The sequence below is a fragment of the Trichosurus vulpecula genome, chromosome 5, assembly GCF_011100635.1.
Source record: "Trichosurus vulpecula isolate mTriVul1 chromosome 5, mTriVul1.pri, whole genome shotgun sequence".
NCBI classification, from domain to species: Eukaryota; Metazoa; Chordata; class Mammalia; order Diprotodontia; family Phalangeridae; genus Trichosurus; species Trichosurus vulpecula.
The window spans coordinates 249886665-249899440 of record NC_050577.1 but is presented as its reverse complement, the minus strand read 5'-3'; the positions used below and the strand labels follow the sequence as shown (position 1 = coordinate 249899440).

Below are 12776 nucleotides of genomic sequence, written 5' to 3'. Positions count from 1 at the left end.
ATTGTTATTACAGCAAATGAGGTCTGGTCCTGAGACCCCCATTTGACCATTTTGCATTTGCAAACATATCAGGATCCCTCCTGCCTTCCCCAAACAGCACATACTCTTCTGCCCTGTAATAATGACATGCAATTATTCAGCCCTTTTGCATGTTCCCTAAGCCTTTCCCATTTCCTTTATAAATGAGCACTTGACTTTAGGTAATCACAAGCTGTTACAGCATCTCTATCTTGCTCGAATTTCATTGAGTATCACAATTAAGACAGATCTAATTAGACAGAAGGTGGCTGAGGTCTGATTCATCAGAAATGAGCAACTCCAGAACTCAAAGAAAGGGGCTAGGTAGCTCTGAGAGAGAGCTTTGAAGTGTTCTCTGTTTGTGGGAAAATAACAAACATAGATTCAATTACATGTTTCCTATCACTTAAAATGCCTTAAATTTCAAGAATGGTGTAGAGGAAGAAGTCCTTCCTTAGCCCCTGGGTTGTCTCTCTTGTTGACATTTCTTCATTTGGCAATTTTGGACTACAAAACTTCTTGTGGAAATAATCTGCTTTCCTTTAAAAAAAAAAAAAAAACCTCTTACATTGATGGTTTTTGTGTTGTATACCACAATCACCTCCTGACATATCCCCCTTTCTGCCTTCCCCTGCACACATTAAATCCTCCCTTATAATACAGAAAACCAGGTAAGGAAAAAACAAAGCAACAAAGCAATTTTATCTGTCAACAATATGCTACATTCCATTGGAATAAAAACCTTAAATTTTTAAAATTAGGAACTTGACAAACATAAAAAAAACCCATGACCTGTTCACATACAAAAAAACAGAAAAAAGAGGATTGTATATGAAAGTAGGAACTTGATTATGTACAATATTTTTAAAATGTATATTTAACTTAATATAATGGTAACAACTTCCCCCGTTGTTTGCGTCTTTTTCTGAAGTTTCTTTTGTTCTCTTCTAAGTATTTTTTCAATGTTTCATTGATGGTCCTTTATTTAATTTTTTTTTGTCTTCCCTGCCCCTCTTGTCCCATAGAAGCCCCTATCTTGTGACAGATAGGTATAGTCAAGTGAAACAAATCCACATATTGGCCATGTGTGAAAATACACATCTCTTTCTGTACCTCTAGTCACTTGTGTCTCTGCCAAGAGGGAATTCATCATTGGTCTTCTGGGCTCATAATTGACCATTGCATTGATCAGAGTTCTTAAGCCTTTACCTTATTTCAGTCATTGTATAAACTGTTTTCTTTATTCTGCTCACTTCATTCTATATCCATTCATACAAGTCCTTCTAGGTTTTTCTGAGTCCGTCCATTTCATCATTTCTTAAAGAACAATAGTATTCCAACACATTCATACATTATAATTCAATTAGCTATTTCCCAGTTGACAGGCAACCACTTTGTTTCTAGTTCTTTGCTGAAACAAAAATGCTGCCATAATTATTTTGGTCATGTTGGTGATTTCCTTCGGTCTTTGAACTCTTTAGGCTATATGCCTACTCATGCTATTAGGTGATTGGGGTTATTCATTTTAGTCACTTTGGGAGTATTGTTCCAAATTGCTTTCCAGAATCATCCCAGAATCACTTTGTAGGTGCACCAGAAGTGCATTTCCTCCCAGAGTCACTCCAACAATTACCATTTTTTCTTTTTATTCATCATTTTTGCCTATCTGATGGATGTGAGTACAAGTGCAGAATGTTTTAATTTTCATACCTCTTATTATTAGTGATTGGAAACATTTTTATCTGATTGTGGATAGTTTGCATTTCTTCTTTTGAAAACTACTTACTTATATCCTTTGATCATTTATCTATTTTGTTTTTACTGTTGTTTAGTTATTTCAGTCATGTCCAGCTGTTTGTGACCCCGTTGGGTTTTTCTTGGCAGAGATACTGGAGTGGTTTGCCATTTCCTTCTCCAGCTCATTTTACATTAGAGGAAACTGAGGCAAACAGGGTTAAGTGACTTGCCCAAGGTCATACAGCTGGTAAGTATCTGAGGTCGGATTTGAACTCAGGAAGGATTTGAACACTGTGCCACCTAGCTGTCCATTTACCTATTTGGGAAATAGCTATTTTTTTTTCCCTATTCACATCACTTCCTTCTAGAACTAAAATACCAATTATATAGACTTTTGCAAAAAATCAGTGTTGCCACATTATAACAAGGAAAGAAACAAAAGAGCGTTAAGAAACTTTAAAAAATCAATCAGAATAAACAGAAAGAACACAATCAATAAAGAAATGCTACTTTCTAATTCAATTCAGTTCAATAAGAATTTGTTGGTCACCTACTATGAGCCAAGCACTGTACTGAGGGGTAAGATACAAAAATAAGAGCTCAATAATCCCTACCTTCAAGGAGCATATTTTCGACCCCCTGACTCAATTTTCAACTTCCTTTGAACTTTCCTTCAACTTTCCTTCCTTCCTTGATTTTTAGGTCCATTTCTCCCCCTTCTTTGACATAAGGCCAGTAGGTTGGCATAGAGTAGTAGAAAGAGCAATGTATTGTAGCTGATTTGGGTTTAAGTCTCACTCGGGCAAATCACTTAACTTTATTTAAGCCTTTGTTTTCTCAGTATTCTGTCATGGAAAACTATACTTCTACTAATTACACTGTCCAGAAGTGGAATGAACAACCCTCTCAGTTTGCCAAGCAACCTAAGGCAAAGTAGCAGAACGAGGGTCAGTCTGCTTTGGTAGAAGGAGTTTCCATATTAGGAGTTGCTCACGCCAGTGAAATCTCAGGTCTCCTTCCATCCCTCCACCCCCAACCCCAATCAGGCTGTTAAGAATTTCAGTGTGTTTGTATATGGAAACTATAAAGTGGAACCATAGTTTAACTAATTAGAGTCTCACAGAATCCAAGAATTTCTGAGTTAGAAGAGACTTATAAGTTAATCTAAGACAAGCCATTGAGCTTCTGCTTAACCACTTCCATTTATGGGCAAGTCACTCATGTCAAAGGATGTCTATTTGGGTCAATTCTAATGTGTGGGATAGTTTGCCTTACATGGGGTTGAAATTTGTCTTCTTTTTACTTCTACTTACTGGTCTTAAATCTGTCCCCTGGGTCCCGAAACCTCCAAATTTTCCTTTTTTATCTGACAACCCTTCAAATATTTTGACAGCTTAAGTCTTCTCTTCTGCCTAACATTGTTAGGTCCTCAAAATTTTCTATGGTATGTATAGTTGGGTAAAACTCTGCTCTGCTCCCTCACCAATATTCCAACACACACACACACACACACACACACACACACACACACACACACTGCTAAGGGGTGAGGACTTTTAACACAGTCTAAAACCTCATTAGTTCTTTAGTCAGGCACACCACATTGCTAACTCATACTAAGTTTGCAGTCGTCTAAAACCTTTGTGTAATTTTTTTCCTGTTTCTTGGGCTTGGGTTTTTTTTTTTCCCTCCTCCACATTTTATATTTTGATCTCAAGTGCAGGATGCTATATTTGTTAGTATTAAATTTCAACTTTTACAGATTCGGAGTTGGAAGGGAACCCAGAGACTAGTTATTCTAACTTATACTTCACCAACAATCCCCTTTATCACAAAACCCCCACTACTGGTCATCCTGGTTAAAACAAAATGTCATCTGGTTAGGGTGGGCCCATTGTCCCAACTAGATCACAAGCACCGATTGCTTTGCTCCTAATAGGCACTTAATGAGTGTTTCTTGAATAACAACAGAATGAATCATGGTTTTTCATCATCAAATTGCTGGCAGTCCAAGAGCAGGGGAGGGAGCACTGCCACATACCATTCCAATGGGCCATGCTGATGGTAGGTGGTTCTAGTGGCCTGGAGACAGAACTCTCCGTACTGGAATGCTTACCATTTCCTGTACACCCACAGTACTTTAGGTATTCTATATACAATTCACACGTGAGAGATCTACCACAATGATTTTTACATAGCAGGGACTGATCCTCTTTTTGTTGCATCTTCAGTACCCAGAACAGTACCTAGCACACAGTAGGTACTTAATAAATGTTTTTTGATTGTTAGTTTATTGTTTCCTTATTAAGTGCTGCCTGAATTGAATTGCATCACATTCCAAGGTAGTGTGTCACGCATACATATATACATTATTGTGTGTGAGTTACATTAACTAAATGTGAGCCTAGAGCCAAAGCATCTTTTCAGATGAAGTGGCTGGATTTGTTGGTTTCTGAGGTTCCTTCTGGCTGTGCACGATCCTATATCAATATGATATCCTTACTAAATGCATATGAGTCACATAAATTAAATTTGAGCCCAGAGCCTTTACATCCCTTCTGGGATGTAAAATGTGGAGGTTGGACTAGCTGGTCTCTGACTAAACAGGGATTGATTTTTTTTCCCTTTGTACTCCTGGTGCTTGGCATGGTGCCTGGCACATAGTATGTCTTTTTATTTTATTTAATTTTTTAGTATGCCTTTTTAAAAATATTTATTTTATTCTAAACTTTAAAACAAGCATTTCCATAACATAGTAGAATAGGGGGGAAAAAGGTGATTGTACATGAAACTGCAAATCTATTGTGTACAACTTGCTATTCCTTTTAAATATATAATAAAGTTATCCTGTAACTTTTTTTTTCCTTCTGTTTGTTGACTTGATTCTTGATTGACTCCGTCAGAAGTTCCTGCTGGAGGTAGCTAGGTGGCACAGTGGATAGAACACTGGACCTGGAGTCAAGAAGACCCAAGTTCAAACTGAGTCTCATATATCTATTAGCTCTGTGATCCTGGGCAAATCACTTAACCTTTGTCTATATCAGTTTCCTCAATTCTAAAATGAGGATAATAATAGCAACTACCTCCAAGGGTTACTTTGAGAATCAAGTGAGTTTTCTGCACAGCCCCTGACACATAGTAGGCACGCAATGGATAGAGTGCTGGGCTTGGAGTCAGGAAGACTTATCTTCCTGAGTTCAAAACTGGCCTCAGACACTTAGTAGCTGTGTGATCCTGGGCAAGTCACTTAACCCAATGTGCCTCAGTTTCCTCATCTGTAAAATGAGATGGAGAAGGAAATGGACAATTACTCAAGTATCTTTGTCAAGAAAACCTGAAAGAACAACAAATAAATACTTGTTTTCTTCCCTTCTTCCACTAGATCTATGATTATAGAATCATTATTGTATATGCACACTATTGTATATGCTTAGCTCTTAGTACAGTGCCTGGCACATAGTAGGCACTTAGTAAATGTCGATTGATTGATATTAGTCATATAAAGTAAATGTGAGCTTGTCCAGCCAGGTGACCTCTGAAGTCTCTTCTGCTAGATTTGTGAACCTGAGATGGAGCCTTCTGGGCCTTACATCCACATATATGAATTTCCTTTAATGGTTACTTTTAGGGTTTTTCTCCCACCGTCTCCATTTTTTTCCCTCTCATTTGGAAGTCTTGGAATGGTCAGCTTGTCAGAGTAGTTTAAAAGAGTCAGGTTAAGAAGCTTTCAGGGCAAAAGCCACTTTTAAAAAATACATTTTCCTCCAAGTAGTTCCTGGAAAGAGAGGGATGGGGGTGGGAAGGAAGGAGTCCGCTTTCTTTCCTTACCCTTCCTCCTTCCATGCCGGAAGGCTTGAGTTGGAGGGATGCTCAATGCATACCATCTTCTAACTTAGAGAAGCCCACGCCGCATGTTCGTTTCTAGCAGTCTCCATCCCATAGGTTGGTTCTTTCGGGGGCTTTTTTTGGACTTGAACACACTTAAGAGCTCGGGTGACATTGACAAGCCTGGCCCCAAGTCAAGACAGCTCTGCGCCGACTCGAGACTGTTCCCGGGGAAACCACCCCAGCCCCAGACACCTGGGGCCCAATGAACCTGCAGTGCCTGGGGCGCGCGCAGGGGACTCCTCTCGGCGCCAGGGGGCGCCGCAGCACGCCTGGCCCTTCGGACGGACCCTGCTGCCCGGCCTCTCCACTTTAAGGGGGAAAGGGGAGTCAGGTGCGGGGCGGAGTGGGGCGGGGTGGGGAATTTGGTCCCTCTAGCCGGCTCTGGTCCCCGCGGCGCAGGCGCAGTGTCCGACTCCTCCGACTGCTCCCCCAGCGCAGTGCGCGGAGCTGGGCCAGAAGCGGAGCGGCGTCGGCCGGGGGCAGCAGCGGCTCCGGCTTCCTCCCGTGGTCTCTGCGCCCCGGCGGGCGGGCTCGTGGCGGGGGGAGTCTCTCCGCGGGGGTTTTGGTCAGGTGAGTGCCGGCTTCGGCTCGAGGGGACAGGTGGGGAGTAGAGGGGGAGGGAGCGGGGAGCGCGAGCCGCAGCACCGCCCCCTCCGCCCGCCTGCGCCTCCGCCCGCCCCTCGGAGCGCAGCCGCCGACACGGTGAGGAGGCGCCCGCGGAGGGGTCGGTGCGCGCGGCTGGACCCCAGACCCCCCCCCCCCCCCACGGGCCTCCCCGGGTGCTGGCCACCGAGCCTGGGCATCGAGCGCAGCCGCTTCCCCCGGGAGCCCGCGGCGCCGGGCGGGCGAAGGCAGCGCCTCCCGCGGGTCCCCGGCCTCGCTCCGCAGGCGGCGGAGGTTACTGATTAACCCCCCGCCAGCCCGGGGCCGCCCAGCGTGAAGTTCGAGGGCGTCTCCAAGAGACGTGTGTGGGCAGAGTGCGCCCGGAAAAAGTGGGACCCCGACCCTGCTCTTTGGGGTGTCCGACCCGGGGCTGGGCATGGCTACACGCATTGATTTAGCACCTCCTGTGTACCACGCGCGGGGCTCAGCGCTTTACAAACCAATCAGTGTTAATGATCAGTCTTCTCAGTGAACTCTCTCCACGGCTGAGGCTTGTAAGAGCACCTGTTTCTCTGGGGTGCGGGGTGGGGGGGACCCGAGGAGCGTAAGGCGCCCGGGAAGGCGATTTTGTCTGATTTTGAGGGGTGGGCTAGGGTAAGAGCTGGGATTTCATTGGAATGAAGACGAAGGCTCTGTATTGGACCACCCCCACCCCCACCCCCGCTTGTATCTATGACTTATCGCAACCTGAAGACTTAGAGAGTTACCTGGAGGCAATTGATCGGCTAACGTGATTGTCCGGAGTCACGAGAGTGGGGACTTGAAGTCAGTTTCCTGCCATTCCGATCTCTCTGGCCTGAAGATGAAAAGAGAGGTTTAGGATGGACCCTCCGGACCCTTTTCAAGTCTAGAACTAGGATCCTGCATAGATGGATAGAGACTGTGCCTGGTTTTATCGGTGTGGGAGAACTCTCTCTAACAATGCTTATCTCTGCTGTAACCTCAGAGAGTGGATTAGCTTATTGAGAGGTTGTGTCTGCACAACAGCCAGTCTATGTCAGAGGCAGACTTGAATTGGTCACTATATGTCAGGGGTGAGACTTCAACTCAGGTTCTACTGGCTTTTTTAAAAAATTGTGAATCCTTTATTAATATGAACCTCTTATTTCTGAGTTCAGTATTTCCTTTGGGTTTTGAGCAGACAGCTATAAACTCTGCATGAAGACCAAAAGCATAGGTAAACATAAGTACCCAGAGAATAAAAAATATACACAACAAATATTATGAATTTCTTAAGACTCTATTAAAAATTTACTTTTGAAGACAAATAGCAAGTTGCACACTCAAAAAAATTTCCTTCCCTTAAAGCATGAAATTTTTTTTGCAGATAGACAAGCTCTCTACCCCACTACTCAATGCCGCCGAGTTTGTGTCAAAGCGCACCTTTTCGGGTAAAAGAACTTATTAGCCTATGTCCATATATAAATAACATTGGTAGGGTCTCTATCTTTATCATAAGGGTTTCAGTTTATTAGTCAGAGAACTTAAATATTTGTGACTCCTTTTTGAGAGTTGCCGTTTTTTGGCAAGATGAAGTCCCTAAGGCTTAGAGGTGACTCTGCTGAGGTTTCAATGAGTCAGATTCCTGGTGGGAATAAGAACAGGGGAAAAATAAAGCTTTTAATCTTAGGCAACTTTTCTGAGTGGTAGAAGATGGGTACAGGGGAGAGCCATGGGCATAAACTTTAGTACTGGCATTTCACCCCTGAAGTGCCTTTGTATGATTTTTAAATGGGAAATTAGAATGGCTTACAGTTTTCACTTAACATGAAGTCTGATATATCTGAAGGTTATCTTTTAGTCCTTGAGAGGAACGAAATATTAATTTGGAGGAAATTTATGTGTTGTCATTTACATCTAGGCTGTTCGTATTGATTGAATTCTTTTCTGATTGTCACCTCCTATGCAGAATGGTTACATGATTTTTAGAGAGACAATGGGATGTTCCAGACTCCTGGCAGGCTAAACGCTTGTTTTCTCAAAGAACAACTTTTGTTTTTCCTTTTTATTTTGTTACTCCTTTTTATTTTAAATTTACATTTTATTTAGTTTTAATTAAAACTTGTTTAATTTTAGTTATTTTTAATGATAGTTTATTTACAAATTAGAGGAGAAAATAGCCTGGGTTTGAATATCGGGCAAAATAAACAATTAGATGCTGTTAAATAGTATACCAATTTCATAACGTCTTCTTGTGATAACATTTGTTATTTATTGTACTGTGTGTGTGTCAGTGTTACTTGGGCAGCATTTGTGTATCTCAGAAATATGGTTTAGCAATGTGGTATGATGCTAAATGCTTCATAGAATTTATGTTAATTATTGTGATAATTATACTGTATTACTTAAGTATTTGAGTTCCTCTAGAAGAAAAAGAATAACTCCTTTTTTGTTCTTGCTTTTGGTTATGCTACAAAAAATGAGATATTGACAGGCTCCTTTATGGAGAAAACCTTTCTAGTATTTATCTATATGTATGTTTTATTATCTGAACGTTGTCACTAGGGAAAAAGAAGTCACATCTCTTATGTGATACATAAATAATTCACATTGTAGTACCAAATGACTTTATATTTTATTAGAATAAACTTAATCTGAACATGTTTGAAATGACTCTGCTTTTTAGAAATCAGTGAATTTCTTTTTAGATCATACAGTAATTTGTGAATCAATATCCTAAATTCATATGCTGCCTCTACTTTATGAATCACTATTGATAGATGTGGTTTCAATGCTGAATTGATCGTAAGTTTATAGAATTTAGAGCTGGAAGAGACCTTGGAGACAGTCTAGTTCAAGTCTCTTATAGTAGAAGAAAAGTGAGGCCCAGAGAGACAGAGGTAGGTAGATAGATGCTCAAGGTCATGGCAGGTGGTTAAAGAAAGAGAGCTGGAACTCAAACCAGGTCTTTTGAGAATAAACCCTGTTTTCTCTCTACATCTAAATTGTTCTTCCTTTTCCCGGCAACCCTCACACACATTTTTATAATGGCAAAATGACTTTGGATCTGTCCTTTTCATCCTATGTGATTCTTATTCGCTTCTTGGTGTAAATTTGCCATGGAAGAGCTATTCAATGTGCTAGAGATGAGTCCTCTTTAAAAAATTTTTTTTTTATCGATAGCAGTGTTGTGCTAGGAGTGTTCATATTCTTTTGTTGTCAATACATAGGGGGCTAACCTCCTGTTCTAGTCATATAATAATAATAAACAGGCTTTATTAAGCATATTCTGTGTGCCAGGCACTGTGCTATGTGAAAGAAAATGAATCAGCCCCTGCCCCCCAAGGAGCTTACATTAATTGGGGGACACGTTGACACATATAATTATGTACAACTTACATGCAAAATAAATACAAGGCAATTTTGGTGGTTTTTTTTTTTGGTCAGTTCTTTTCACCTGTCATCCTTAAGTAGATTAAGCATTTATTTAATGGTTTCTGTTTCCCAGACCCTGGGATAAAAATAAATGCAAGCCAAGTAGCCCTTGCCCTCAATGAACTTAATTGTAATATAGGGAGAGCACACATAAAGATGAGCCTGGTGGGGAGAGTGGGAGGGAAAGCATGTCCCGGAGGTCTGCTTCCTGGGCAAATTAGGTCAGCCTTCACCTATCAAAGCCAGGCCCAAGATTTTGGTTAGGAAGCAATTAATTATATATTTCCTTCTTATACTTATCATGTGTCTTTCCATGGTTCTTTGTGTAATTTACAATTTAAGCATTTTAAGATCCTGAATTTCATGATTGATAATCATGTTATATTACTAGCAGAATATTAATGTTAAATGACTTTAAATCTAAGGTTCTTCACCTGAGGTCTTGGCTAGATTTCAGGGTATCAGTGAACTGGTCTGGGGAAAAATTGAGTCTTTATTTTAGTATATCTGGTGTCCTCTGTAATCCTATGTATTTTATTTTAGGCATTTAAAAATATTTTGAGGAATCCCTAATGCTTTACCAGACTGCCAAAATGGTCTATGATGCAAAAAGGTTAACACACCTATTCTTAAATTAATCAGGCTTGCATCCTAGGAGTTATCCTAGACTCTTCACTCTTTCTCACCCCATCATATCCAAGCTGTTGCCAGGCCTGCCGATTGCATATTTTCAACATCTGTATATGTCATCTTCTCTCCTCTGTGGTTGCTACCACTTTAGTGTAGGCCCTCATTCTGCTTACTTCAGGTCTATCCCCACTCCTATCCATTCTCTATTCAGCTGCCAGAGTGATTTTCCTAAAGTACAGGTCCGATCACATCACCCCTCTATGCTATTAATTCTCCTTGGGTCCCTTTTGCTTCTAGGATCAAATACAAAATACACTCTTTGGCATTCAAAGCCCTTTATAACCTAGCTTCCTCCTACATGTCCAGTCTTCTTACCCTTTATGCCCTGAAGAATACTCTTTGATCCAGTGACATGGACCTTGTGGCTGTTCCAGGGACCAGCCACTCCATCTCTGGCTCCAGGCATTTTCTGTAATTGTCCACCAGGTCCGTAACACTCCCTGTCCTCTGCTCTGTTTGCTGACTTCCCTGGTTTCTAAAATCCCTTTTATTGGAAGCCTTCCTCAATTCCTCTTAATTCCAGTGCCTTTCCTCTGTTAATTATTTCCTCTTTATCCTGTATACAGCTTACTTTGTATTTTTGTTTATATGTTATCCCCTCTGTTAGGTCAGGGACTACCTTGCGTTTTTTTGTATCCGTTACACTTAGCAGGATGCCTGACACATAGTAGGTGCTTAATAAATGTTTGTTGATTAATGTCTTAGGAAAAAACCCTCAGAAATATTAAAAAAATACATATACTGGTGGATTTTCCCTCCTGAACAATAATTTCTATTTATGTAGTGCTTAAAGGTTTACATAGTACTTTCTTTATAGTTAGCTTGTGAGGTGGACCATACATGTTCCATTTTATAGATGACAAACTGAGATTCGGGTTAAATGACTTGCCCAGGGTTACACAGCCCTTATCGGTAGTGCTTCTCAAACCTACCTCTCCGACTACTGGTAATTGGCTTTTTGTAGTGTAACTTCTTCCATGGTGCCTATCTTGAATATTTGCTGAAATTATAAGAGTATGCTAGTAAGCATTCAAAACTTATAAATTGTCAAAGTACAAATTAAATTTAGATTATTTAATTTTGCAGCATTTTTGAGAAGCAAAATTCTAGGAAAAAAATATGCTTCAAGATTTATTGTGATATAATTAGAATATATAAATATGTAAAATAAATACCTTTGGCACAACTGAAAACTGATTTTGCTAAAAAAAATTAAATAAAAAACTTCTAATAAAACTATGAAAGTTTTTCTAGTAATTTTCACCCAAGCAATAATTAAAATGTAAAAGTCAGAGTCTTATGAGTATCATTTGGCAGAATTGAATTTTCTGTTATAAAATTTAGCCATATTATATTTATAAATATTATGAATGACATAAGATTATTTCTTCCCTCTACCTTATTCCCAAACAAAATATCTATAAGTACATGCTTTCATTTATCAGCCCTGCGTTTGTTCTAGCATTCTGTTCATATATCCTTAATAAGCATGTGAAAGGAAATTCTTTGCTTATAGTATACAACTTTTATCTTGAATTTATGGAAGAATTTCCATTTAGAAGAGCTAAAGACATTTTTCAGTTATCACTTATTTACTGGCACATCCCCTGAAGGATAGTAATATAAATATATAAAGTATACAAATAATCCGTTTTCATAGGAAAATTGAAGGAGAAAACTTAAATGAATTATAGGAAGTTACTTAATTGGTAACAGTTAAGGTTAGAATTCAGTTTGTAAGTGACCTTTCTTCTAGATTTGCTACTTCTGTGAACTACGTTTCTTTGAGATAGACACTTTGAAAATAAAACTTTTTTATGTTTGTAAGGACATTTGTATTTTAAGGAGATGGAAGATTGGATGGTACCTGTGAATGATGAAGGTACACATCTGGCTGAAGATCCCCGTGAACATTTGGAAACAGGGTTGGTTCTGGCCTAGTTCCAGGAAAGCAGGTCAATTTGATTCAGTATTTATTAAGTACTTTGTTCTTAATAAAGGGAGTTTATATTCCATCGGCTCTGGGTGGTCATAGCGATTTGCTGTTTACAGGATGAGATTATTTATTCTCTGCCTCAAGAAGAGAATTTAGAGGTGTGTGGTGTTTGACCAAGAGCATTGATTCTCCTCGAAAGCTGGACCAGGAATCAAAAGACCTGACTTCAAATGCCAGTTTTGCCACTTTTTAGCCTATTGTGTGGCTTGGGGAGAACTCCTGATCTCTAAAATGGGGAGGATACTGTTATCCACACAATGGTGGTGTGAGGATAAATTGAATAGTGTATGTGAAATTTCTTTAGAAAGTGTAAAACACTATGAAGGGACTAACAGTGTATGTAGAGTGAGAGGAGTGATTCACACTCTCCCTACTCCAATTAATATAAGTAGCAAAATGCTTTGTGCTC

General features: G+C 40.1%; 2 protein-coding genes across 2 annotated transcripts in view; one reads left to right on the top strand and one right to left on the bottom strand.

Moving 5' to 3' along the window:
- Nucleotides 1-5970: 5970 nt before the first annotated feature.
- LOC118851238 (WAS/WASL-interacting protein family member 1-like) lies at nt 5971-6684 on the bottom strand. The gene has a single exon (XM_036760732.1). The coding sequence runs from the start codon at nt 6682-6684 to the stop codon at nt 5971-5973; it is 714 nt and encodes a 237-aa protein (XP_036616627.1).
- LOC118852322 (RAB3A interacting protein) overlaps nt 6060-12776 on the top strand; it is a 48580-nt gene continuing 41863 nt past the window's right edge. The window contains exon 1 of the mRNA XM_036762034.1: nt 6060-6213. The gene's annotated coding sequence lies outside the window, so the exon portion shown is untranslated. The remainder of the gene's footprint in view (nt 6214-12776) is intronic.

What these genes read in the sequence shown, in the direction of transcription:
- LOC118851238 (XM_036760732.1), bottom strand. Translation starts at nt 6,684, where the DNA reads ATGCCCAGCCCCGGGTCGGACACCCCAAAGAGCAGGGTCGGGGTCCCA.